At 45.2% G+C, this 24,993-nt stretch overlaps 3 protein-coding genes and 1 long non-coding RNA gene across 5 annotated transcripts; 2 read left to right on the plus strand and 2 right to left on the minus strand.

The window, feature by feature from the left end:
• Positions 1 to 3,084: 3,084 nt before the first annotated feature.
• LOC104581902 lies at positions 3,085 to 5,154 on the minus strand. The gene is made up of 4 exons (XR_730124.3): positions 4,477 to 5,154; positions 4,299 to 4,370; positions 3,688 to 3,808; positions 3,085 to 3,539 (listed from the first exon to the last, which is right to left on the minus strand). It is a non-coding gene; the product is annotated as an uncharacterized LOC104581902 (long non-coding RNA).
• Positions 5,155 to 11,353: 6,199 nt separating this feature from the next.
• LOC100838833 (40S ribosomal protein S3a) lies at positions 11,354 to 13,800 on the minus strand. Its single transcript, XM_003558973.4, has 6 exons — positions 13,638 to 13,800; positions 13,432 to 13,537; positions 12,264 to 12,401; positions 11,999 to 12,184; positions 11,717 to 11,917; positions 11,354 to 11,634 (listed from the first exon to the last, which is right to left on the minus strand). The coding sequence occupies exons 1-6, from the start codon at positions 13,694 to 13,696 to the stop codon at positions 11,527 to 11,529; spliced, it is 798 nt and encodes a 265-aa protein (XP_003559021.1). The 5' UTR covers positions 13,697 to 13,800; the 3' UTR covers positions 11,354 to 11,526.
• A 216-nt stretch (positions 13,801 to 14,016) lies between these two features.
• LOC100834077 (UPF0187 protein At3g61320, chloroplastic) lies at positions 14,017 to 17,156 on the plus strand. The gene is made up of 4 exons (XM_003562173.4): positions 14,017 to 14,781; positions 15,361 to 15,528; positions 15,614 to 15,820; positions 16,398 to 17,156. Exons 1-4 carry the CDS (start codon positions 14,122 to 14,124, stop codon positions 16,602 to 16,604), a joined length of 1,242 nt encoding a protein of 413 aa, XP_003562221.1. The 5' UTR covers positions 14,017 to 14,121; the 3' UTR covers positions 16,605 to 17,156.
• Positions 17,157 to 19,079: 1,923 nt separating this feature from the next.
• LOC100839140 lies at positions 19,080 to 23,195 on the plus strand. 2 transcript variants are annotated; one of them, XM_003558974.4, is made up of 3 exons: positions 19,080 to 19,337; positions 19,868 to 21,742; positions 22,528 to 23,195. In XM_003558974.4, the coding sequence occupies exons 2-3, from the start codon at positions 19,877 to 19,879 to the stop codon at positions 22,864 to 22,866; spliced, it is 2,205 nt and encodes a 734-aa protein (XP_003559022.1). In that variant the 5' UTR covers positions 19,080 to 19,337; positions 19,868 to 19,876; the 3' UTR covers positions 22,867 to 23,195. The 2 variants fall into 2 exon arrangements, with proteins under 2 accessions (XP_003559022.1, XP_014753225.1); XM_014897739.2 differs by lacking the exon at positions 19,080 to 19,337 and adding an exon at positions 19,477 to 19,620.
• The last annotated feature ends 1,798 nt before the right edge of the window (positions 23,196 to 24,993 follow it).

A 24,993-nucleotide genomic window follows, 5' to 3' on the forward strand; every position in this document is an offset into this window, starting at 1 on the left:
GCCAGTTGGTTCGAAGGACAGAAAATTTGGCAAATGGTCTCCCAACTGGAAAGGTCCTTTCAAGGTTGTGAGAGTGGTTCCTGGGAATTCATATTTGGTGGAATCAATAGAAGGGGATTTACTACCTCGAGCACTCAATGGAAGGTATCTAAAAAAGTTCTACCCGAGTGTGTGGCAAGAAGCATCAACAACACATATGGCCGATATATATTTATCGCCCTTAGCATATATGGCCGATGGAGTGTTGACATCGTCCTTAGATTTAAAGTGGTGCAAGTTATTTTTCGGCACACAAGTTTGCAGAAAAACAGGGGGGCATGTGTTCACAACCAATTTTGGCTTACAAATAAAACTCCACCGGAAGTTCCGGATGACCAGCCGGAAGTTCCGCATATTCCTGGAAGAGTAACAGAGAGCACCCGGAGGTTCACCCGGAGGTTCGGTCGGAAGTTCCGGTACTGGGAACCGAAGCTAAAAATAGAGAGAAATAGTCATTAAGATCTACTCGGATGGAAAAGTCATAAACATGAAAGTTCTTTGTTTTTTCGAGGCTGATAACTTTTCTTTTGGATCGTCGCGATCCGAGGTCGTTTACTACCTCAAAACTCGATCGGAAGGTGTAGCCAGATTTTGGACCGAGCAGTTTTGGAAAGTTCGGGTCCAACCGTCCGAATTAGACTCAAATTAGGGTTTTGGACGTGGATCCAAGTCCTTTTCTTGCACGGGAAGTCCAGCCGCCCTTTATATACATGAGGGGTGACGGCCGATTGAAACAACACACACAATCGCAAAAACCAATCTACAAACCTATCCCATCCTATTCTCTGCTTCTCGTTCATCGTCGTTCTTCAAACCGGAGAGCTTCGATCCATGAAGTCCTAGGGGCAGGCGAACTGACCTAGGGCAGCCCATTGCCGCCGTGCGTCCAGACAGGGTCCCTCCCGAGCGTGTGGGGTTTCAGGTTTCAAAAGATCTCACCGACTGTCTTGCGTATCGCGCTTCCGGCGAGGCTCCTCCGATGACGTGTCTTGCGTATCGCGCTCGACGCCGGGGGTACACGTGACGTGTTCGTGTGCGAACAATAATTTCTTTTTCCTCTCCCAAAATCGACCGCTAATTCGGTTTCTTATCTTCCTTATTACTTGCCTTTGTGGTCTCGCCTCCACGGCCGCCGTATATAGGGGGCTAATCCCAAGATCGATTCCTTCCCCAGCTCGGAAAGGAGAGCACACTCCGCTCTGACTTGGGCTCCAAGAGCTTCCAAAACCCGAACATGATTAATAATAAATCGGTCCACGGTGAGGACTCAGCCTCGCTGACTTACTTCCCTTGACTTTACGGTCACTGGCAAGTGGGTCCGGTCCCACATGTCAGTGACTGTAAACTCACAGGCGGTGCTTCACTGAATCCTCGTCCCACGGTAAATGTTGTACGGGTCAGAGTTGCGACCCATTTGGGCCGGACTAATGAAACGCACATCCCAACGCAGCGACCCCTTTCGACGGCTGTCTGTTTTTTCCTCCGGCTCGACCCATTTCCAACCCAAATTTGGGTCTGGACGGAGAGCGTGTGGACACTGCGTTTGTCTTTTTTTTTTAACGAAAAGACTGTAAATCGCAAACCCTAGGCCTGGGAGGTGACAACAGCGGATTCATGGCCGCGGTGCTCGTCGAAGGTGGCGGCGAACTTAGGGAAAGGGAGCGAGTGGTGTAGTGGGGTGTGGGAAACAGGGACGACGGAGTCCCCATTTAATATGACCGTGGTGTGGTTGGTGGGTCGCTGACAGATGGCGCTAGGAAGCCAAAAAGGTTTGACCGAGGCGGACGGGCGCCGGTCCATTTCCGGTTTGTGTGGACGCAAACCCGACCCAGATTTGGTTCCGGAATGCGTCCTCACAGAGAAAACAGCGGACCCTGGGCATGCGTTTTGTCTGCGCGGACAGAAACGGACGAGTCCGGTCCAAATGCATCGCCACGCTAGAGTTAACTAGGGTGAGATCGGTACCTTCCCTAGCTCGGAAAGGAAAGCACGGTCCTCTCCGATTCGGGCTCCAAGAGCTTCCAAAAGCCAAACCTCCAGGTACCCCCCCCCCCCTTTGCCGGTTTTCTACCCCCACCTTCTAGACCACACACGTGTGCACTTCTTCTTTTTTTAATCTTTGAGACCATATGATTAGCAGGCGGTCCTCTCTCCTCCCTCTCTATCCTCCTTCGTATCCCTGGCCGCGTCTCTCTCCCCCGCACCTGCACATCACCGGCCCGACCTCCTCCAGTCGCATGCTGCGCTCGCCGCCGATGAGATCCTGCGAGCTCCGCTGCTGTAGCACCTTGCCGGTCCGACTGCCTGTTGCGCCCGTCTTCGGTGAGATCTTGTGAGCCCTGCCTCCCGCACCCTGCGGGCGCCCACCGCTTGGAGAGAGACGACGAGGAGGCCTCCTGTGACCCCACCGCCATCGCGCGGATCTGGTATTGTTTTGGTTTGTGTGTCCCCATCGTGGACCGTGGACAGAGGTACATGAGGTACTTTGATTTTTGCTCTCACGGTTTCTCTTTGAACTGAGAGTACAAACATAGATCGATGTGGTACTTTGATTGATGAGGTACTTAGAAAGGTGATGTGATTGTTCTGTGATGTATTTGTAATTGATGACGCAGTTATTAATTCTTAATTGTAGCATCATGTGTATATTGACAAGGTACTAAAAATTTATGAGTCACGTTGAGAAGGTACTTAGTATTTTTTATTGTAATCGTAATGTAGATGAGCATTGACAGGGTACTTCAATTGATGAGGTACATAAAATTGATGATATATTGCCATGTACCCGATGTATTTGCTATGTACTATGATGTACTCATATCATAAGTTCATGCACACGAGTACTTAAAAACTAATAGGGTACATTTTTATACCATAATGTATTAAATATGTACTTAAAAATATGGCATGTACCATAGTGTACTTAAAAATGGGAGAGGGAGAAAGAGAGAACAACAAAAGTTGTCAGGTGGTCAGTTAATTCCCCTCTAGTTTAAAGTGTAACAAGTTAAGTGCCCGTAAGTTGCAACACACAAATAAAAAGAATGATGAAAGGAATAATGGGTAGTCAGTATTTATCAGATAAAAAGTCATCGCTCTTATGTACATATACACATTCCAATTCTTGAGACAACGCGGGCCTTGAGACAACGTGGGAGAAAAACTAATAATACAATCAACATGGACAATCTAGGTATAGACTCTGTTTTGAGAATTGTGAATATCACCTATTTGAGGCTGACGGAGATATTCGCACAAAGATCTTGTTTCAGATTTAGGCGAGAGGGTGGACTACCTTGGTGGAGATGCACAAATGCCGAACCGTTAACCTAGTCAAACATCCGACCTAACCTTCCACCCACGACTTGACAACACTGAACATAACTATTTGGTGTCGCCGTAGCAAATGACTTCACAAGCTGAGAGATAGCTTCGCAGTAGATTCTGATCGTTCCGGACAAACAACCATCCATTATCCGTTGCCTTATCACTTTCACTTCCTACAGGAGTGGAATATACATATGTCAGTGTGCGCAGCAAAAGAAAAATATATGAAGAACCAAAAATATGGCTAGATTAATTACAGGGATATGTACAAAAGGAAAACATATACAAATCCTAGTTGAAGAACCCCAAAAATGAGCTAACCTATTTGTATAAGTTGTATACCACAAGGCTTGATATCACTAAACGGTCTGAACTCACACACAACCATTTTAACAGTTGGCATTGAAAGGCAAGTTCTTCATAAAAATTGAATACCCTTGATCTGCAGAAAAATGGTTTTGTTACACCATGATCTATTAAATTCAATAAAAAAAATTCAATTGTACGGAGTATAACTGTATTCAAGAAGAGACTATTGGCCCAAATATGATTCTGTAAGATGCAATAAAATTGCAAGTCATGTGACACAAAAGATTGGAGCATGCGTACCATCGTATCAGGAAGCACAGTACAGTCTAAAGAGATAAAAAAAATTGCGCTGGAATAATTTTCTTTTGATCAGCAAGCTTAATTACCATATGAACTTAAAATGCTATGAGGGAGAATCACATTAAAGGCGATCAGTTTAGTTCAAAATCTTGAGGGAACAATTTTAATAAAAACTTGATCAAATCTACAAAAATTGTCCATCAAATTCAAGCACAATTTTGTAACAGTACACTAATACCAAATGAATAAACCTCAAATCCTTCTATGCCTCTATGGTGTCCCTACGGGTAAAACGGGTAAAAATTTGGACAAAACATAAATACCTGGTGTGCAAGAATAGAACAATTTATGTGCTATTGTGGTACGGTTTGATCACCGTTCACATGAAGCATCACCTGTACAAAATGGAGTATCAAAGCTTGGATTTAACCATCCTACGTATACAGAAGAGTAAAATTAACACTCTCTAATATGCAATGCACATAGACTTGAAGAACTTACACGCCATATACAATATTTTCTCTGCATACATTCATTTTATATACACCTGTTCCCCTGTTAAAAAACATCATAGAAAATGTATTATTAGTAAGAGGCTTAGAGAAAAAATAAACTGGAAATTTAGATTACGCACTGGTTTGTGATAACAAAATCGTGGCGATATCTCCAATGCAGACATGGTTCAACCTTGCTATTCTCTATCTACACGACATCCCAGAAGCAGAAAAAAAACAGGCAGGTACTGCCGCTGTTGTCAAAGAAACCTTCAATCATTACCGAGCCTACTCACAGAAATCACAGGTTTACCTAAAATCCATCAATTGGCGGCCCGCGGTACTGGTATTGGCCGGAGTTTCCGCAGCGGGTGGTTGTCTTCAATGGCGAAGACCATCGAGACGAGGACCATGGAGGCGGCTGTTCCGGTCTCCATGGCAGCGGAGGAGAGGAGAACGGCGGAGGCGGCCGCGGCGGGCGGCCGCGGCGCGCAGGGTAAGGAGATTCGGGCGTTTGAGGTGCGCGAGAAAAGCTTGGAGAGAGGTAACCACGGCAGGTGCAGACGATCAGTACGATCCGGTGGAGGTAGAGGTAATCACAGGAGGTTGTTCCGTGATAGCGGCCCGCAAAAATTCATTGATTGATGGTGTCCTGGTTTTTATTTTGGGCATGTGTGGTAGACAGATGATCGTGACTGGGTGGCGATGATGGTTTTCTGAACTGGTTTTATTAACGATGTTGCGGGGCCGCAGACTGCAAATTAATAAAGAGTAGTACTAGTATAGAAATTAACAAACAGAAAGGGAGGGAGAAGGGCAAACGTCTGGCCCGGGGCGCATATGCAGCACGGGGCATTGGACATTCCGACATTGGAGTTGCTAGAAGTTGATGCAAAAGAAACTGAGAATGGTACATGTTAAACACAGGGGGAAGCGATGGCTCACGTAACTATAGATTCTTACGTAATTAACATGTCCTAATTATTCCCCTAAAAAAACATGTCCTAATTATACATTCTAACAGAAGTATTGCCCCCAGGCAGCACCCATGACTCACCGACTCCCTCTACACTCACTGGACCCCCTGACACCACATCTACCAACGAAGGTCATCATCATCCAGAGTTGAAGCATAACAGTGAGTTTGAAGCATAATTGGTACCGGCGTAAGCAGGTAATCATACACATGTGAAGCAGTTTGGCATAAACTTCTTTCAGATTAAATAAGCTTTATTAGCAACTCAATGTCACAACTACACAGCAATGACAAATCAAAGAAAGAATAGAGATTAAGGAGCGCAAACTAAAAATTAGTTTGACCGAGACAAAAGAAGCAATTTCTCTGAAATAAAGATCAACTTACTAAACAAAACAAAGAAAACATATAAGAAGCAGGAAAGTTGATAGGTATACAAAAAAAACATAAGGACAACTCTGAAATAAAGACACTGATTCTTTGTATAATTCACAGAAGTAACAGGACACGACTACACTACAGAACACTGGACAAATTTCTGAATCTGAATCTACAAAACACAAGATAAAGTTCACAGGTAATGCTCTAGAACTCAGGTCAGCAACCATCACATATGGTTGAAAAGGGTTTCAATTCATTTCCAAGTTCACAGCAGGGAAACAGAGGGACATATTCAGAGATTTTCACCACAAAACTTGTTATTGCAGTGATGGCGCCACTTGGCTGTCAACATTGCAGCAATGTAATGAGCATAGAACTCACATAACTCTGTACACAAACTCAAAGGAAACGGACGGAACAAGATTTCAAAAGCTTTGGATTGCCGAGATAAAGCTTGTAGTCGAACTTGCAGCATAGGAAGTAATGGGAAAAGGCTAAAACTCAAATGGTTTTCCAGCAAACCAATCTGGAACTGTGATAGTTTCGGCCCCAGCAGCTTTGACACCTTCTATCATCACAGCCAACTTGGCAAGTTTAGTTTGATGCTGCGCCCACAGGTTGTTGGTGACAAAGTTGTATGCCTGAATGTTCCTTGAACGGAACCCCATCCTTGCATAGATTGTTTTTGGAAGACGCGCTGTACTCTCCAGCAAATGTAAAGCGGACGAGTTGATGGCAATATGGCATCCACAACAGGGTTGCCGGATGGAGGAGCTGGCTCAAATTGCAGAGCTTCAGTGAACTACAATTAAACAAAGAGAGAGTTAATGCTTAACACTAAAGCAAAGTTAAAACTGAACTCAGTCACCACGAAAATCAAAGATACCAATCAGAATGCATATAAAATGACACTGCAAGAAAACACGACAAAATATTACTCCCTCTGATCCTAAATTGCTGTCGAAATATTACATGTATCTAGACGCTTTTAATGAACAGATAAATCCATATTTGGACAAATTTGATTCAATAATTTAGGAACAGAGGGAGTAACTGTGAATCTGACAGCAGTGAGCAAACCAGGCTGGAATCTAATCAGTACCAACTAACTGGAACTTACACCAAAACTGAAGTAAGACACAGATAACATGAGAATAAGAAAGTCTAAAAAAAGAAGAAATTGAAGACTGAATTTTACACGAGGCTGCTGAACAAAACTAATTTGATAGTGAGAAGACATTTAATACTCCCTCCGGCCAGAATTACTTATCGCAGATTTAGTACAAAGTCGCAGATATCTGCGACAAGTAATTCCAAACGGAGTGAGTAAATGAAATGAGGACTAGGCACTTCATAACGAAGACTACTGATACGTACTGACAATAAAAACTAGCAACATAACCAATAAACTTTTATAGCCCTTTCTAGAGACTAGCCTTCACAAGTTAGAGCAAATTGTTCATAATCTTAGGCTGTGTTTGGCATTGAGGTGGATTCTCATAATCCCGTTTTTCACCTGCTTTTCATTATTTTCGTGTTTGGCTAACCAACTTTTGCCTACTTTCGTGTACATTTTCTCACAGCAGATTATAAAATAAGTTCAACGCAACACAATTCAGCAATACCAAACTGACCCTCAGACTCGGAAACTGGATTAGAAACCACCTGCATTTGTATTGGTTTGAGTTTAACAATTAATGGTTAGATTAAAACTACACATCCAGAGATTTAACCAAAATCAAATACAGAAGCATGGACTAACTTAAACTGAAGAAACCGCCTACATTTGTTTAGTCACTACGATAGAATATCTACTGGTGATGGTGAAGAATATGGTGTAGGCTGTAGTTATACACATATCAGCAGATCGCAGATCATGACCAAGAGAGATTAACAAATATACAAAAATCATTAACATGGTATGAATCTAAAATGAACACAAGCTTTAAGTGGCCCACATTTTGTTACAGCAGATATTCTATTGTAGTGACTAAAATCAGAAGACAGAAAAATGTGTAGAGATAAAAAAAACACTGAAATACATATATACACATCAGAGAGATTTAATGGAATACGTATATACGCCACATACACATCAGAGAGATAAAGCACGGAAATACGTATATACGCCCTATACACATCAGAAAGATCGAAGTCGAAGATTACGAACCGGTGGTGTCTGGATCCGCGGAAAGCGCACGAAGGGGAACAGGGCTCTGGAGCCAGGAGGGTTCTGCCTAACGATCTTCCTGTGGAAGGCATACTTGCGTGGCTTGCGGCCCCATGTGGGAGGCCTGGGCGGATAATCAAGCCTCAGCCTGAGGCTGTTTCATAAAAATGGCGACAGCAAATTAGTTGCATGGAAGAACTGGAGGGAGGAGGGAGAGGGAGAGGGATGGGATGGGAACTATGCCTACCACTCCATTGCGGCGGTGTGCATGCCAATGGGTGGGACGTCTGGATTGAGAAACGCGAGAGCAGGCTCCTCCTCCTGGCCGTCCACGTCCACAAGGGGCTGGTCGCCGTCGACGCCGAGAGGGTGGTCGTCGTCCACCCCGAGGAAGTCGTCAAATCCAGCAGCCGTAAACGGGTTTGGAACAGAAGGACGGACACACCACCCTGATGGTCTCGGTTGCATGAACGGAGAACAAATGTTTTTTCAGGTAGGGCAAACTCGTATTCTAGCAATATTTTCTATGTTTGCAAAATTTTTTTAATAATTTTGGTTTCTTTATCTTTTTTGCAATTAACTTCTATCTAGTTCATCTTATCATATAATATTGTCTACTAACTAAATATTTGTTTAATACAATTTAAAGTTATTTTACACTTCTGTATTACATGAGTTCTTTATATATTTGGGCCTTATTACTCAACTTTGCACCAAATATCAATTAATATCTACCACATTGAATATATTGCAATGAATATGATTTCCAAACAGTTTCTAGATGTAGTGAACGGATGAGCAACAACTCAATTTTTATAAGAATAAATATATAGTTATTTTTGTTTGTTTGTAAAGATATCTTAGTATTTACCGACTAAAAAAATCAGGTAGATATTTGACATAATAAATAAGATTTTTCTCCATACTTCTAGAGATATGCTATCTCATCAGCAAGAACTACAGAATATGAAACATGATCTGTCAAATCGGAACGTAGCTAAAGAAAAATACACCACGTGATAATGATTCTCTATCGTCAAGCAAAAAATGCGGGTAAAAGAAAGACAATTAAGGCAATGGTGAGCAATCGTGCATGGGCATCAACTGTATATAGCCAAAATAATTAAGAAGGTGTCGTGCATGGGCATCAACTGTATATAGCCAAAATAATTAAGAAGTTGTCCTACGAGAAAACACTTCATCAGTCGTGGCTAAAAGGTTGAGAAAAAATGCACAAGTACAAGCAAAAGACACATTCTTATTTACATCAGATGAATTGTGCAACTATCTTCTTTTTCACATATGTCGTGCTTAGGCATGCCCTTCGCCTTAGCGGTACGGCACGGCACGACCCGTTTATACGTGAGTCTGAGGGCCGAGCCGGGCTAAGCCTGGTTAGTAGCGGAGCGAGCCGTTGGCCAGCTAAAACACCTCTCCCTCCCTCTGTCTCATCTCATTGCCGAGCGCTCCGTCCCCCTGACTTGGAATAAAATCATATGATACCAGGTCAAAATTTTCATTATGCTGAAACTTCTTAAATACGTGAAATGTGACGTTGCAAATAATAAAACACGATAAAAATCTCATTTACTCTTTTGTTAATTGTTCTCAATTCCTGTGGTTCGGTGCCAAAACGGATTGTTCGGACGTTGTACATCAATCGATTCCACAGCATAAAACAACATCGCCTCTCTTTTGTCTTTTGGTTCTTCAGTTCGTCATCTACCCCTGTCTTCTCTCTTCATCTGGCGGCAGCAACCCTTCTACGACCCCATCGTCCTGCAGGTACCCCCTCCTCCATCTCGTTCGTCGCTACTGCGTGGTGGCACTGGCCGGCAATAGCTCGTGCTCCTCCTCCGGCGACATGCGCACCATGTGTGCTCCCCTTCCTCCCGTAGTCCCCTTCTCCCTGATTTTCTCCCAGGAAAGGACCGACCAGGAAAGGTGGGGTTAAAGATCAAATCCCCCCCCCCCCCATAGTCTAACTCAATGGACAATTAGACCAGATCAGGTCTCGTAGGATTTTCTTCCTCCTCGCTCTATGGCTCGTCTTCCTCCTTGCGCGAGCACCGCCACCCCTCCCTCCTATCCCTCTGTGGAGCGCCCCAGCCCCCTAGCTCGTCTTTCTCCTCGCGCGAGCAACTCCACCGCAGGTTGATCTCCCCTTCGATTCTCTCTCTCTCCCAACCGTTTATCCTCCCATCACCCCACGAACGGATTCTGCCCTTTAGCTTTCCGTTTCATCTTCCCCAATTCATAATTGAGGCAAAAATCAAGGTAGGGCGGCCGCCCTACCTTGCCCTACTGGGTCCTCCGTCCGTGGTTGGTAGGTCTCTGAATTGAGCTTACAGACTGGCAACGGTGAAGACGGCCCTATTCTAGCAATTGTAGTTTTCTTTTAATTTCACAGATTTCTCTAGGTCATGCAAATGGGGAGCACAAATTTAGGACGGAGTCAGTGAACATAACAGGGCATGTATCTCTCCAATGCACCATCTGAATTGAAGCATACAAAAACTGATCTGCAATGCTCACAAACATGGATAATCTTAGGCCTCATTTGGAACATGGGAGTCTCATTGGAATTTTGTAGGATAGGATTTTCGTATGAAAAATTTCCTCGATGCCCTTTGGAACACAGGAATAGGAAAATGAATTCCAGAGGATTGGCTTCCCATCCTTCACATTTTACAGAGAAAAAAGCATCCGGTCATATCTAATGGAAAGAATCCTGGCACGCTTTGGCTGCTTCGTTTCGCTCGCTCACGCGAAAAACGCCCGCCAAGACCGTCAACCTTTCTCTACACAGCAATAGAAAATTCGGAAACCGGCCAAGCGAGACGTGAGTTACGATTTCTTCCTAGTTTTTTTTCTTTGAGCGCAACGATTTCTTCCTAGTCGGCAGCGGCGGCCGAGCAGCCGATACGCCTAGGTTGAGGTGGTGTCCAGCGCCCAGCCACCGGCGAACTCATGCTCGTGGAAACGGCTGGAAGCAGCGCTTGCCTGCTAGCAGGTTTAATCAGTGTAGGTACCGTGATACCATTGCACAGATTTCTTGCATCCACGCCTTCCACATCTAGAATGTTAGATTCAAGGTATTCGTTGATTTAATTTAAGATTTCCCAAGAGACAAATTTGATTTGAAGTTTTCTATACTTTCCCTTTCCTGTATTCCAAATGGCTAAATCTTTATAGGATTTGTGAGGCATGTTAGGTCAGTTCCTGTGTTTTTCCTGCCCTGTGTTCCAAACGGGGCCTTGTAAGGATTTGTTAGCCATGTCATCTCAAATCCTGTATTTTTCTTATCCCTGCGTTTCCTACGCTGTGTTCCAAACGGGGCCTAAAGAGAAACCAGCGTTTTTTCAATAGCAATTTTTCTAACGTGCCACAAACTTGCAGTGGCATAATCTCAAAATTCATAACAGAGGCAAAATATTTGTGCTCATGCAGAAATTAAAACTAAACATTTCGTTTAAACCACCATCATCCATAACCACATCTAAAAGTTGAAGCACCCAAAAGGTGATCCTCTACTCAGCAGCAGCAGCAACATCCTCCGCTCCAGGGATGATGGCCTCATCTCCTTCAGCAGGCCTGTCGACCTTCATGCCAACATCCTCCTTATAGTCGCCGTGGACCTGGAATGGGCAACATGGGTGAGATTAGAATGTCTAAAGAAATTTAGACATTGAATCATGCCTATGGCTATTAGTTTATTACCTCCATGAGCTTTCCAAGGTCGAACTTCGGCGCCTTCAGGATCTTCACCTTGCGTACAAACACACTCTGCAGGGGGAAGATGCTCGATGTTGCCTTCTCGATCTCCTTCCCAATCACCTCAGGGATGAACTTCTGCACAAGCTCCTTTAGGTCACAGCTGGTTGCCTGGTTGACCATGATCTCAACCATCTTGCGGCGGATCTAAACACAATTGTGAATGAAGTAAATAAGCAGCTCTATGATAGTGTAGGCGTATAATACTGCATAGTGAAGGAAGCTTACCTGACGGATTTGGCTGCTCTGCGCATAGCAGGTGCGCTTCACTTGATTTGGGCGCCTCTTGGTGAAGCCGATGCAAAACATGCGAAGCATGTAGTTATCCGTTGTCTTGACATCCACATGAGCCTCAATGAGTGTCTGCCACTTCCTGACAAGCGACCTGAGCTTGTCGGTGGTGAAATCCATGCCCTAACAAAAGAAAAAACTGGTAAGCAACATAAACTACAACACAGAATCAGTGATGCTGCAATGAGGAAGAGATAATTACCCAGAAGTTTGTGAGGACGTTCTTCCCTTGCACGTCCTCAGCACGGAGTCTGATCTTCCTGTAAGCCTGATCCTCATCAGCCTGAAGATCAGCAAGGGATACCTCGAAAACCCTGTGCTTCAGACCCTCAGAAGCAATCTAAAGAAAGAAAAGGATTATCTATCAGCAAACAGTGTTTATAAACAAGAATCAAGCCTTGCAAGATGAGATAAACTAAGAAAAGCCGCAGGAATTCCTAGAAGTAGCATTTCAGTTACAGGTCCACAACTACACATGGTGGCAAAACCACATGTATTCGGAGATGTCAGACAATAATCAAACCATGCAAGACAAGATAAGCTAAGAAAACAAAGGAATTCCTAAAACTAGGATTTCAATTACAGGCTGACGACTACGCACAGTGGCGAAGCCACAAGTAATCTGTGATGTCAAGTGACACCAAAGAATTTTTTGTGCTGCCATAAATGTTTTGGTAATAGAAATATGTTTTATCTTTTAATTCATAAGGAAACTAATGCTGTATATTATGAACAAAACATGCTGATGCACTAACAACAACGACCAGGGCACTGCATTAATTAGGACAAAATAAACACTTCAATGCTGAGTCTAATAAAAAGATAGGAAAGCATTAAAGAACATCGATGAGCTATAATTATTGTATCCATGAAACAATCTTACTGTTCAAATACAATAATATAGTGGCACTGCTAAAACAAACTGTGGCATGTGTCCAAGACATCAATCTTCATATATAAGCATTCACAGGTGTATAACCGAACTGCATACAACTAACATTAGCAACCCTTTTTTAGATCAAACCTCAGCTCCTTTACCAGGAAGCCAGAGTATAACAGTTACAAGGAAATAAACTACTGCAGGCAGATTTCATTTTTCTTCGAAATATTTAATGTTCCCATCGACAAATGTACATAACCTGGGAGGGAGGCAAAATTTGTGGGTCGTCTTAATCTATGGCGCACTTCTCTGTTTTGCTTGCATACCCTATGCCCACCCACGTTATCGTGAAAAAAGTTTAACCATTTGCTCTCATAAGTATACACGGCATGTACGACGAGCAGGGAATCGAATACGCAGCTAAACCTTGGTGCGCAGAACGTGGGGTATAAAATGGCGCAGACTCCAGAGGGAAGGAAGACCGGCATACCTTGGTGCCCTGGGTCCTGGAGACGAGGGTCTTCCCGACGTTGCGGGTCGAGAAGATCAGCGGCGCCTTGATGTCGTACCACTCCTTCTTGGTGAAGGGATCGACGCTGCCGAAGAATCATCGACGCACGAGGGGAAAATAAGATCAGACGAACGAATCCGGATCATAGAGGTAAAAGGGAATGAGCGGGTAAAGGGTGCGCTCACATCTTCTTCTTGCTGCCCTTCCTCCCCTTCGAGATGCGCTTGTTCTTCCCGACGGCCATGGCTGCCTCTGCCGCTGGCGCTCAAGGTGGAGGAGCGGAGCGGCGGCGCTGCGTGAGCTTTGGTGCCTTCGAGCGTCGGCGCTGGGGGAGAGAGAGGAAAGGGAACCCTACCGAGAGGTTGGGACTATATATACTGCTGTTCCATTAAGATCGTGCGGTCCAGATGGGACGTTGGCTCGCGTGGGCTGGTTTGGAGATTGGAGGCCCATTCGGCCCAGTATTAGCTCGTAGCTACTAAAGCGCGAACGGCCGCGCCTTAGAGGATTTTCGGAAAAGAACAAGACGAAGGAAGATGGACACGTGGCAGCATTAGGACTCCGTCGAAGCTCTCGCCGCATCCTTTCCTCGGCCACAGACTCCACTCCACTCCAATGGCAATGGCTTGAGGGCAACCAAATCCTAGCCCCGCTCCCCGTCCTCCGGCCATGCCGCCGGCGCCGCCGTCGAGGCCCTCCTCGACCCCTTCACACCGCCGCCCCCACCCTCCTACATCCAACCCCGTCCGCCGCCACCACAACCTCCACCTCGCCCGCTGCTTCCCCGACCAACCGCAACCCGCCAAACCCGCACCCCCAAACCCTAACCCGCTCCTCTCGCTGCTCACCGCCGTACCGGACTGGGCGGACGCCGTGACGGAACGGCGGGTGCGAGACCCGCGCCCGCTCTACACGCACGAGCAGTGGCGGGAGCACCGGAGCTCGCGCCGCCACCTGCGGCACCTCCTCTCCTCGCTCTCCTCCCGCGTCATCCTCTCCCTGGCCCCGCCCGTCTCCGCCTTCACCGCCGTCGCCGCCGCCGTGGCCACCTACAACACGCTCGTCCCTGCATACGCGCTCACGGCGTCCTCGCTGCCCTACCAGCTCACGGCCCCCGCGCTCGCGCTCCTCCTCGTCTTCCGCACCGAGGCCTCCTACGCGCGCTTCGACGAGGGCCGCAAGGCCTGGATCCGCGTGCTCGCCGGCGCCGCCGAGCTCGTCGGCATGGTCATGCATCCGGCGGGCGGTGTTGCCGGAGACGGGACGGACGAGCCGGCTGGGAGGACCGCGCTCGTCAACTACATCCTTGCATTCCCTGTTGCGCTCAAGGTGAGCGATTATTCACTTGCGTTAGTTCCTCCGGGGCAGCAATCAATTCGAATGATTTCGTTGCAAGGACACGACACCATGTGCCCAGTTAAATTGGGTTATGTTTGTCCTCAAAAACTCTGCTTCGTCTGAATTAATAGCCTAGGAACATGTACTGTACCATAAGGCATCATGATTTTACTGAAGTCGGTACAAATTTAGTATCACCGGGCTGATCTGGAGCTGCTATTAATTCAGCAAAGTGGTGCGCTTTTGGCTCTTGCAATTAATCATGTCCCTGTATAATTCGATCTGCATCGTTGATGTGCACGTGCGTGCAACTGACATGTCCTTGAAAAGTTTTGCTTGATTTTAATAAAGTGTCCACAGACATGTTGTAAGGCAATATGGTTTTACTCGAACCAGTACAGATTTAATATCACTGGGCTGCACTAGAACTGCTATTGATTACTTTTTGGCTCTTGCAATTGATCATGTCCTTGTATAATTTTTCCCGCTTCCATTCATCTGAACTTGATTTTAATCACTCTCTGAAATAGATACAATTAACGTTACGCTTGATGTTTTCTTTTTGTGCAGTGTCATATAACTAGCAACTCCGACATAAGAAAGGATCTTCAGGGTTTGCTCGCAGAAGACGACTTGAATGTTGTTCTCACGTCAAAACACCGGCCTCGTTGTATCATCGAGTTCATTTCGCAGAGTCTTCAGATGCTGGACTTTGAGGAACATAGGCGAAGCATCATGGTGACCTTTCTGTCCTATTGTTCTACAAAGCCTTCAAGGCATCGTGTAATCTATAACCTAATCCTATTAATTTTCTTGATTGTAGGAGTCTAAACTGTCTGGTTTTCTTGAAGGAATTTGTGTCTGTGAGCAGATCATTGGGATTCCTGTCCCCCTGTCATACACTAGGCTTACTTCAAGATTCCTTGTTCTGTGGCATCTTACGCTTCCAGTGATACTATGGTCGGAATGTAAATGGATAGTCGTTCCAGCTACTTTTATCAGTGCTGCCTCTTTATTCTGCATTGAGGAAGTAAGTTCTACTTGTTTTCACCCTGCAATATGTCCTTGTATCTAACACTGTTCATAAATAGTGATTTGCTAGCTAAGAGCCACAGACACTGATTTTTCATAAAATTGAAGCCACTGACTTGCTCTAGAATTGTGACGAAAATCCGCCTGAACTTGGACAAACCAATAGGTATTTTTTAGGATATCTCAATAAGGGTAGTTTGGTTAGCCTTGTATATACCCTACTTTTTGTCAATCCAAAATAATCTTGTGGTTGGTCTTTGGAGTTTGACAGAGCGGCACTTGCAGAAGGTTGTCTTTCTGGAAGATCTAGGAACCCTGTTTTGGGTGACTTTATATACGCATGCTGAGCAAGTAGCCGTTAGTCTTAAATGTTATACAGATAAGACTAGATCGTCATAACTCATGATTCTTACTTTATTCTGCCAAAAATGTAGTATGCTCATTGTCTTCTGATGCTGAAAAGGTTACTGAATCATAAATGCAGTGTTTCAAATCTGCTCCGTCTCTTCAGTTACATGTATCCCACCCCACCCTTCCTCTACCCGTGTAACACAATAACACCTAGCACATTTCAGGTCGGTGTTTTGATCGAGGAACCATTCCCCATGCTAGCCCTTGACGAGCAGTGCAAGCAGCTCCACGACAGCATGCATGACATGATGTCAGTGCAAGACTCGGTTCGCAAGCGATTGGTTGCGAAGACTAAGAGCCAGCAACGGAGCGGTAGATACCCAAACAATGGCCGGCCCGGCTCCAAAAGCGAGCAGGTGAAGATCGATTGAGCTGGTGGCGAATTATTCATCAAGAACAGCATCTGGAAGCAACCGAAGAGTTCATGGTGTCTAGTTGTCCACCACCACACGCACACCTTCATAGTGCCAGTCCCCACTTCCAGGTACTAGTAGATGCTATGCAACCCAACAACTTTCCAGGCCCATTGTATGAGAATCGGTTGCGAGCTGGTCCATTAGTTTGTTGTGGCTGAGTCTGAGTTCCTGGATGGAGCAAGTAAACCCAGCTGCAGTAGTAGAATAAAGTGGTGAGGTCTGAAGGACTGCTGTTAGTGTAGTGCAGCTCCATTTGTGTAGGTAAGGTGTACAAGCAGCAGCATCTAGCTAGTGCATGTACAAAATAAAACCGGGTCCTTCCCAGAGAGAGAAATGTAGCTCTATGTATCCTAGCTTTGTATATAGTTTTGGGTGAGCTATATAGTACTTCTGTTAAAAAAAATTATGCATATCGTGCTGAGGAGTCACTTTGTGTGTACCGTCATTGACGGCTAACCTTTTGACTCGCAAACGAAAAAGGAAAAGAGAGAGGTGATGCATGGTTAACCTTTTTTTTTGTCTGGGTAGTGTGGTTCTGGCTTTTTCAGCCTCTGATGTTGAAAAAGGGTAACACCAGTGCCATGATGGCCAAGTTACAATGAAACAATAGCAAACATGTCGTCGTAGTACTGTTTTCTTAGCGCCATTGTATGGCTTAACTACTATAAATCCTGACTCGTAAGAAGTGCAAGAATTGAGTCTTATATGGAGCCAAGTGTCAAAACCCGGATTGGCCTTCCACTTTTTTCTTTGTTAACACAAACTAAGATGGAAACTGAAAAGTAAACAACATGTAACTGTATAGTGATAAAGCAGGCGTGAATGTTGTCGACGCTGCTGAATTCATTCATGCAACTATAGGACCAGCTTGTTGAAACCAGGTTTGGTTCTTCTCTGTACTGATCACTGAACCCAGCTCAAAGATCCTGCTGCTGTTATCAGTCCCCTAATTAATTTTTGTGTTAGTCTCTTTCCCCACATTCTCATCCACTGCCAGCTTTCTGTCAGCGACCCAGTGCCTACCTAGCTAGCTAATACATTTTGGGGTGACCAACTTCTTTTCCCACCTGCAACAAATTGAACAGCTAATGCAAGGCGAAATTAGAATTAGTTGGGATGACGACACGCAGTGTGTCAGTCAGGCTCCAGTAAGCTGCGAAGGAAGACAGTAGTCAGACAGAAAGTGTACTAATTATGTAAAAAAAATTTGCATGGATCCCATCTCATCCCATCTGTGTTGGGAGACCAAATGATTGAGGATGCAGGAGAAAAAGGGGAAAGATGTGCGGCTTGATTGAGGCATACGTAAACGCCGGGAATCATTCCTGTCGAGGCATTTGCTTCACACTTGCTGTAGCTGCTAATTTTAAGCATGATTGCCCATGGCTGCATGCGGCCGATCGATCCATGCATAAAACAAGGGCAAAGAAAGATTAGGGAGGGGGACAGTTAAAACAAAAAAACAAAGGCAAAGCGATTAAGCAAGCTTGACTGAACGAAAAAAGAACCGTAGTATGCATGAAAGCATGGAGAAGCCTGTGGTGGTCGGTGGACCCACGTAGACAGACAGACACCGGGGTGTGGGGCCACGTGGGTGCTCATGTGCCATTGCTGCTCTGGAGAACTGCTCCGTTCTGTATCACAGGACACCTAGTTTTGCTGTGTGAGAGAGGTAGGGTCTGACGACTCATTGACTCCTGGGTCCTGCCTACCAGACTACCAGTGATCTTGAAAAACATTGTTTGCAGGTCGTAATCAAATGGGCGAGCAGTGGTTAAGAAGAAGAATAATGAGGAGGAGGAGAAGAGAAGAGCAGATTTGGTGAGTGTAAATGCATAGTACACGTGTAGAGTTGCTGGAGGTTGAGAAGGAGGAGGTTGCACGAAAGACGAACCCGTGCAGTTCATAAATGAGTTGTCCGACCAGACAAGAGTTTTAATTCTGAGAAAGCGCCTATGCCGCGTTATTATGGCCACGAAGCAGCTAGTCGATTCCCCCGTGCATTGCAATGCAAATGCATGGTATGGAAGATTGCACGTACAGTACAACACATGAGATCAACAACAAGCATCTGCTACGCGCAACGCACGCACGGTACTCGAGATTCGATGGAGACGCCGCACCAAAAATCTCCGACAGTACCAGGATGATGCTATATTATCGATACGGCACAGTAGTCGGTTTTACATCATCCTTTCCTTTCCTAGCTATAAGCAAAATGTTTGGAATGGTAGTAAAAAGAAGAAAGCTTGTTACCACAGCAAATTTGTAAAACCAATTAATTACTAATCCGGCTCCCGAGAGATACCCCTATGGCACTAAAACGCTGCAATTAATTAATTACTGGTAATTAATCGTCCTCATCATCATCGTTTACTGGCAAAGCGAAGCTGGAGGAGAAGATCCCTCGACCACCACCATTTCTTTAATCTCCTCTCTCTCCCTCTCTATACGTGTTAAGCTTTCGCCTCTACCAAAGCAAAGCAAGACGAGAGAGAGAGCGCACTTGGCTCAGCAAGCAGCCGCCATGACCAGCAGCAGTGAGTGAGTGACTCGTGAGGTGAGCACAGAGGTGGTGGAGCTTTCGCATCCACGCCCCCGTCCGATGTCCCTCGGCTCCCCGAGGGGAAAGAGGCCCGCTCTCTCTCTCCGTCTTCTTCCCCCGATCTGCGACCTTCGCCTGCCCAGGTAATCCCCATCCCGATGCCGAGCGCCCCAGCCCCGTCGCTCGTCTTCCTCCTCGAGCGAGCGCCGCCACCCGTCCCGATGCCGAGCAACCCAGCTCCGTAGCTCGTATCCCTCCTCGAGCGAGCGCCGCCACCCCTCCCTCCCCGTCCCGATGCCGAGCGCCCCAGCCCCGTAGCTCGCATCCCTCCTCGAGCTAGCGCCGCCACCCCTCCCTCCCCATCCCGCTGCCGAGCGCCCCAGCTCCGTCGCTCGTCTTCCTCCTCGCGCAAGCGCCCGCCACCAGGTTGATCTCTCGGATTCTCTCGTTCCCGGCCGTTTCTCTTCCCATCACCTCACGAATGAATTACGCCCTTTAGCCCCCCGTTTCATCTCCTTAATCACCCCCAATTCGTAACTGAGCCAAAAATCAAGGTAGGGCGAGCCCTACCGGGTCCTCCGCCCGTGGCTACAGGCTCTAGTCTTTAGAAGCTTAGGGAAAGGGGTAACAGCAACAATTGTGAAGCCTAACCTTACATATCTTTTGTGTCCAGGTCTGATCAATGGGGCAGGATTCTGGCTTGAAACGCCAGTCTCATTCCAGACTGAGACCAGTTCCTGAAGTTCCGCAACCCCAATGCGGTACCAGCGAAGACAGCCGGGACAGAAGGTACCATCAGCTGAAATGCTCAGACGGCAACTCGGGAGATGTCCGCTTCGACCGGATCCCGAATTTCCACTGCAAGAGCTTGCCCACGAGAAGCCGCCTCACGAATGCAGAGGATATCACGGTGGCGAAGCGCGGTTCTATGTACCAGAGTTCTAGTGAGATCAGCAGGATAAGGAAACTCGGCCAGGAGGGCAGGAGGAAGAAGATCGATTCTGCGTGTAACGGGGATGAGTTTCTGTCCTTTGATATCGTCGACTCGTCCTCTCGGCCTAGCACAAGTGGAGCTTACCTTGTTTCCCACCAGAACCGGAGGTCAGAGGCTAAGTCTTCTGTGGAAACTCGTAGAATTCATCGAGCGTCCAAGGACTTCCTGGATTTATCGTTCCGTGAACTTCCTGATGAAAATTTCAAGCTTGACCGACCGCGAATGGACTGCACCCTGTTGAAAAATGATGCCGCTGATGGTTTCCTGGAGATCTCTCTTGAGGGAGAGGTCACAAAAGGCCCCTGCAGAAATGCAGCTCCTCATTTGCTAGATAGAGAGTCAGTTAGAGGTACAGATGCAAAGGCCAGTGTATGTCCTGGTGAGAGTAACTGTGGTGAGACGGAGAGGATTCCCGTAAGCAATTTTCCCAAGTACATGTCAGCAAAGATGAGTGCCTCGGATGGTACCCGTCCATCGGAATGTGTCCAGCAGTGCACAGAGAACAGCACAAAAGCCCGATCAAGTCCTTTCAAGAAGATTCTGGACCCTATCATGAAGTCCAAGTCTCTTAGAAGCCCATCTCTCGTTGAAAAGGAAGACCCTAACTCTACTACTGCGCCGATTAGCAGGAAAAATGGTGTATCCCGCAAATCCTTGCTGAGTGATTTCTCAAGGACTGAACGGAGCCAAGCATCTAATTGCCAGCCAAATGGAGAAAGTCGGCACATGATGGCTACTTTGTCGCCTGCTCATCTTCGAGCAGTTCTTAAATTTGATTCCAAGAATGGTATTCCTTCTTTTGAGTTTTTTGTCGAGGGCCCGGAAGAATCCATTTCTGCTAGGTCTTGGGAAACTAGGAGTGAACTGAACTGGATTTATACTTTCCATAGTGGTGGTAAACGAGGAAGCACTGCTGGAAGGTCCTCCAAAGATGATCGCAGATGTTCACCACCAACTGTAGGCCAGATGCATGTTTCGTCTTATTTATGCTCTGAAGTTGCAAAAGATGGTATTGTGAGTAATTCTGTCAACACTGAGTTTGTTTTGTATGATATTGCCCATGCAAGACGAAGTTTTGCTGCCGAGGAGAAGACTCAATGCACAGAGACCACTCACCCAAAGTTGTGCAGTGTTGTTGATAAATCAATCTCTGGCAACTATCCACAGCAGATTAATCTGATTGACCAGCAAAACAGTGTAAGAAATAACTCAGAGGTCTCAACATCTTGCCCATGGTCTGAAGAGGATCTTTATCCTCATTTGGAGATTGCAGCAACTGTTATTCAGATTCCATTTAGCAAAGACAAGTCCAAAGAGAATGGTCCATCCTCTGGTACTATCAAAGTAGTTACACCGAGTGGGCTTCATGGATTATCAAACGATAATGAAGCCAGCCCATCGCCCTTGCTAGACAGATGGAGGTATGGTGGGGGCTGTGATTGTGGCGGATGGGACATGGCTTGTCCACTTGTCGTCCTTGGAAGTGAGTATGACAATAACTGGGTGGATTCTGTAACAAAGGAAAGCAAGCACCCTATGGAGCTCCTTGTTCAGGTGCACCATCCAATCCTTATATTGATCCATATTTGTTTGTAAACTTAGTACTCCCTCCTTTTCAGTTTATTAAGCCCATCTTAAAAATCACAATAACTAAGGAGTGCCTAGTTAAGACTAGACTAACCATTAATACAGCATGTATGTCAATCCCTGTCCTTTATGCATTGGGTTGGTTCCACATTGGAAACCAAAATTACACAGAAATTAAAGTAGATGTAATTATTATTGCTTATTCGCAAAGTAAATGGGCTTACAAAGTGAAAATCTTGGATTTTTGACATGTGCCTAACAAACCGAAAGAGGGACTAATTGCTTATTTTTTCGAATTAAGGAGCTCAGCTCCCGATTTCATTAATGAAACCGCAATAGTATGTGTTCGGATACTAGAGGTTCAAAAGGATATTAGAGGGACTAATTGCTTATTCAAGAAATTGTATGAAAACCTATTGTAGAACTAACTAATTAGCTTTGCTCCTCAGATAGACATGTCCATTTTTGCAGTATTTCTCTCTAGCTATAAAACAATTTCTTTGAAATAGGACCTTGGTCAGGCATGCCTTGTGATTTTGATTATTGGCCATTTAGCATAAAATCCCATAATCTAGGCCCTTGCAAAGCTTATTTTAAAGTACAAATGCCGCAAGCTGAAAATTTGAGGAAGCCTAAAATTATTTAACTGCCAGTTTATGCAGTAGATCAGTTGCCTGATTCAGCTGTACTCATCATATATTGATCTTATTGCAAACAAGAGTCGTTATCATGTGTGCCCATTGTTTAAACAGGGTAGCAAAGAAGAGCTCCCTGCCCTTTCCATGAAGGCCAACGGGAAAGGACAGCTATTGGTGGATTTCCATGCGCGGTTATCAGCATTACAGGCATTCTCAGTCTGCATTTCTCTGTTGCACTGTTCTGAGGCCTCGACGGCTGTCAGTATTGAGAAGGGCAAGCACAAGCTCTACTCCAGTTCACTCAAGATGCTCCTTGAGGGGGAAGTGAGGCAGCTGATTGAGGCGGTCACGGCAGAAGAGAACAAGAAACCGAAGACAAAGAGAGAAAAGGCACCTCCATCCATTGTGCTCGACCCGCGGCACCCGCCTTTTTCTCCCCTGGGAAGAGTATAGAGACTGAACAAATTGATGGATGAAGACCCCTGGGGAACCATGTGTGTTCTTCTCATCATGTGTAACATTATCGGTCATGATTTGGCTTGATGTTCATATTCTTTTGTGATAGAAAAGGGTTAATTTATCTTGTTGATAGAGATGGAGGAGGTTGCATGTACTAGTTTCTAGTAGTCTTTAGGTTTTAGGGAACCAGCAAGGCCATATGTTATGTTGCTGAAATGCAGAACAGAAGAGGGTTGCTTGTACAAGCTAGGCAGTTCCATGTTCCAACAGAAAGAATATAAATAAAAACAGTTGGCCATTGCTTCTGTATACTTAGAAGCTCATTGTTCTTGTAAGTGCTGTTTAATTTGTGTTCATTCTGGTCCTGCAATGCAATTCTGGCACTCTGTAGCTCTGAACTGAAGAAGCATGGGAGTGTGTACACTCTTCTGCTTTAACAATGCTGAATATGGGTAGGCCAGGGGGTAGGAGTTAAACCTGTTGCCTGGATCTTGGATGCCATCTTTGTTTCTTGCATTGCAGAATCCTATGAGTTGACTAGGACAAAAAATGTTCAAATTTTTGGGGGGTGGGGGACTGATTGAAGCCTGGAAGTAGGAGCTTTGGCAGTAAAAAGATGTTTCCTCTGCACATATATCGAGGAGAAGATATCCAGTGCTCTCCCAAGGCACGGCAGCACTCCTAAAATGTTTTCAAAAATTTCGAAATAAATTGAGTGAGTTCATGTCTACCATGTCACAAAGTTTTAATTCCAAATTCATTATATGCATAGAGAACTTGAATTAGCTCAACTCTTCCTGCTATATTTTTTCTGGTAATCTCTTCTCACTTCTGGTAATAATATTACTCCGTAATAGAAAAATGTGATTAAGATTAAAGAAGATACTGGTATGGTTTAGCAAGCTGTCCTTGCATGGTAGGTTGTTGGTTCCTTTGATGGCTGAGCAGTAGCCAGTACAGCAGATGGATGCTATGCTGAAGAAAAGAACAAAGAGTTGTTTGTTCGAGGGACCATGTTGACCCAGATTTGGACTTGGACCAGAAGAGACTTTGATCTTCTGCAACCTGCCTGCTGTAGCTCACTTGTAGCACTTTTCCCATACCAGTGACCTATTAGTAATAGTATGATGTGAGTGACCTAATCTAATCTAATGTAATCACGGAGGTAGCTAAGCTAACTCTGTTGATGGAAGCATTAAAGATCGGAACCATACCAACCACAGTCAGACCACATGCTAAGGAGAGGATATACAAAAGTGAAGTATTCTTCTTCTCTTCTGCTCTAATCTAAACTTTCGGTGAAGAAAAGAAAAAAGCACTGAAGATGCCATCGCCTTAGCATAACAATATTCACCACTTTCACTGGAATAGGTTGAGCAGTTCACACTAAATTAGGGATTACTAATTACTAAGTTAACCTGGAACGGATAACTGGGGCATGTCAAAGGTACACAATCCGACCATGCTACAACTACAAATCTGCGAAACATGGAAAGACACCGAATACAGTAGAAGTCTTTTCTTCTTTCAATTAGACTTTGTTAATTTCTCCCAAAAAAACTGGGCTTTCCTTAAATCGTAACGAGTGAACCTGGGCCTCTTCCTTCTTCCGTCTGGGCCAAACCCGAAGCCGGATCGGCAGCTACATATATATACACACACGTCCCCCAAATCGATGGAAGAAACCCTCGGAACTCATAATCGATCATGTCCGCCTCGGCGGATCCTGCCGGCTTCTACACAGCCAACCCCTGGCCCTTGTCTTCCCTCCATCCCATATTAAATGACTCAAATTTGTCAAAATGTGGACGTATCTATATCCAAAATGTGTCGATATATATGTAATAGAATGTTATTTAATATGGGACGGAGGAAGTACTAAAATACGTCTAGATACATTTAATATTATGTCACTTGTTATGAGATGGAGGAAGTACTTCTAACTGCACAAGTGCAGATGCTGAAACAGACAGAAATAACAAGAACCGCTATGTGAAGGATCATACTTTCACAGCGAAGATATTGCTTGAAACATCAAAGTTCAAGGTCAGTTTGGTTACAAATCGAGCCCGCAAATATAGTACTCCTTCGGACCGAAGTTTTAAGAAGTTTCTGAAAATC

This window comes from Brachypodium distachyon, chromosome 1 (assembly GCF_000005505.3).
Source record: "Brachypodium distachyon strain Bd21 chromosome 1, Brachypodium_distachyon_v3.0, whole genome shotgun sequence".
Classification (NCBI taxonomy): domain Eukaryota; kingdom Viridiplantae; phylum Streptophyta; class Magnoliopsida; order Poales; family Poaceae; genus Brachypodium; species Brachypodium distachyon.

Excerpts from the sequence above, each read along its gene's own strand:
- LOC100838833 (XM_003558973.4), bottom strand. The coding sequence starts at position 13,696 with ATGGCCGTCGGGAAGAACAAGCGCATCTCGAAGGGGAGGAAGGGCAGC. Across the intron at positions 12,402-13,431 it reads CCAGGACCCAGGGCACCAAG|ATTGCTTCTGAGGGTCTGAA; the intron begins GTATGCCGGTCT and ends TTCTTTCTTTAG. Across the intron at positions 11,918-11,998 it reads AGAGCAGCCAAATCCGTCAG|ATCCGCCGCAAGATGGTTGA; the intron begins GTAAGCTTCCTT and ends AATTGTGTTTAG.
- LOC100834077 (XM_003562173.4), top strand. The coding sequence starts at position 14,122 with ATGCCGCCGGCGCCGCCGTCGAGGCCCTCCTCGACCCCTTCACACCGC. Across the intron at positions 14,782-15,360 it reads CATTCCCTGTTGCGCTCAAG|TGTCATATAACTAGCAACTC; the intron begins GTGAGCGATTAT and ends CTTTTTGTGCAG. Across the intron at positions 15,821-16,397 it reads CTTTATTCTGCATTGAGGAA|GTCGGTGTTTTGATCGAGGA; the intron begins GTAAGTTCTACT and ends AGCACATTTCAG.
- LOC100839140 (XM_003558974.4), top strand. The coding sequence starts at position 19,877 with ATGGGGCAGGATTCTGGCTTGAAACGCCAGTCTCATTCCAGACTGAGA. Across the intron at positions 21,743-22,527 it reads CTATGGAGCTCCTTGTTCAG|GGTAGCAAAGAAGAGCTCCC; the intron begins GTGCACCATCCA and ends TTGTTTAAACAG.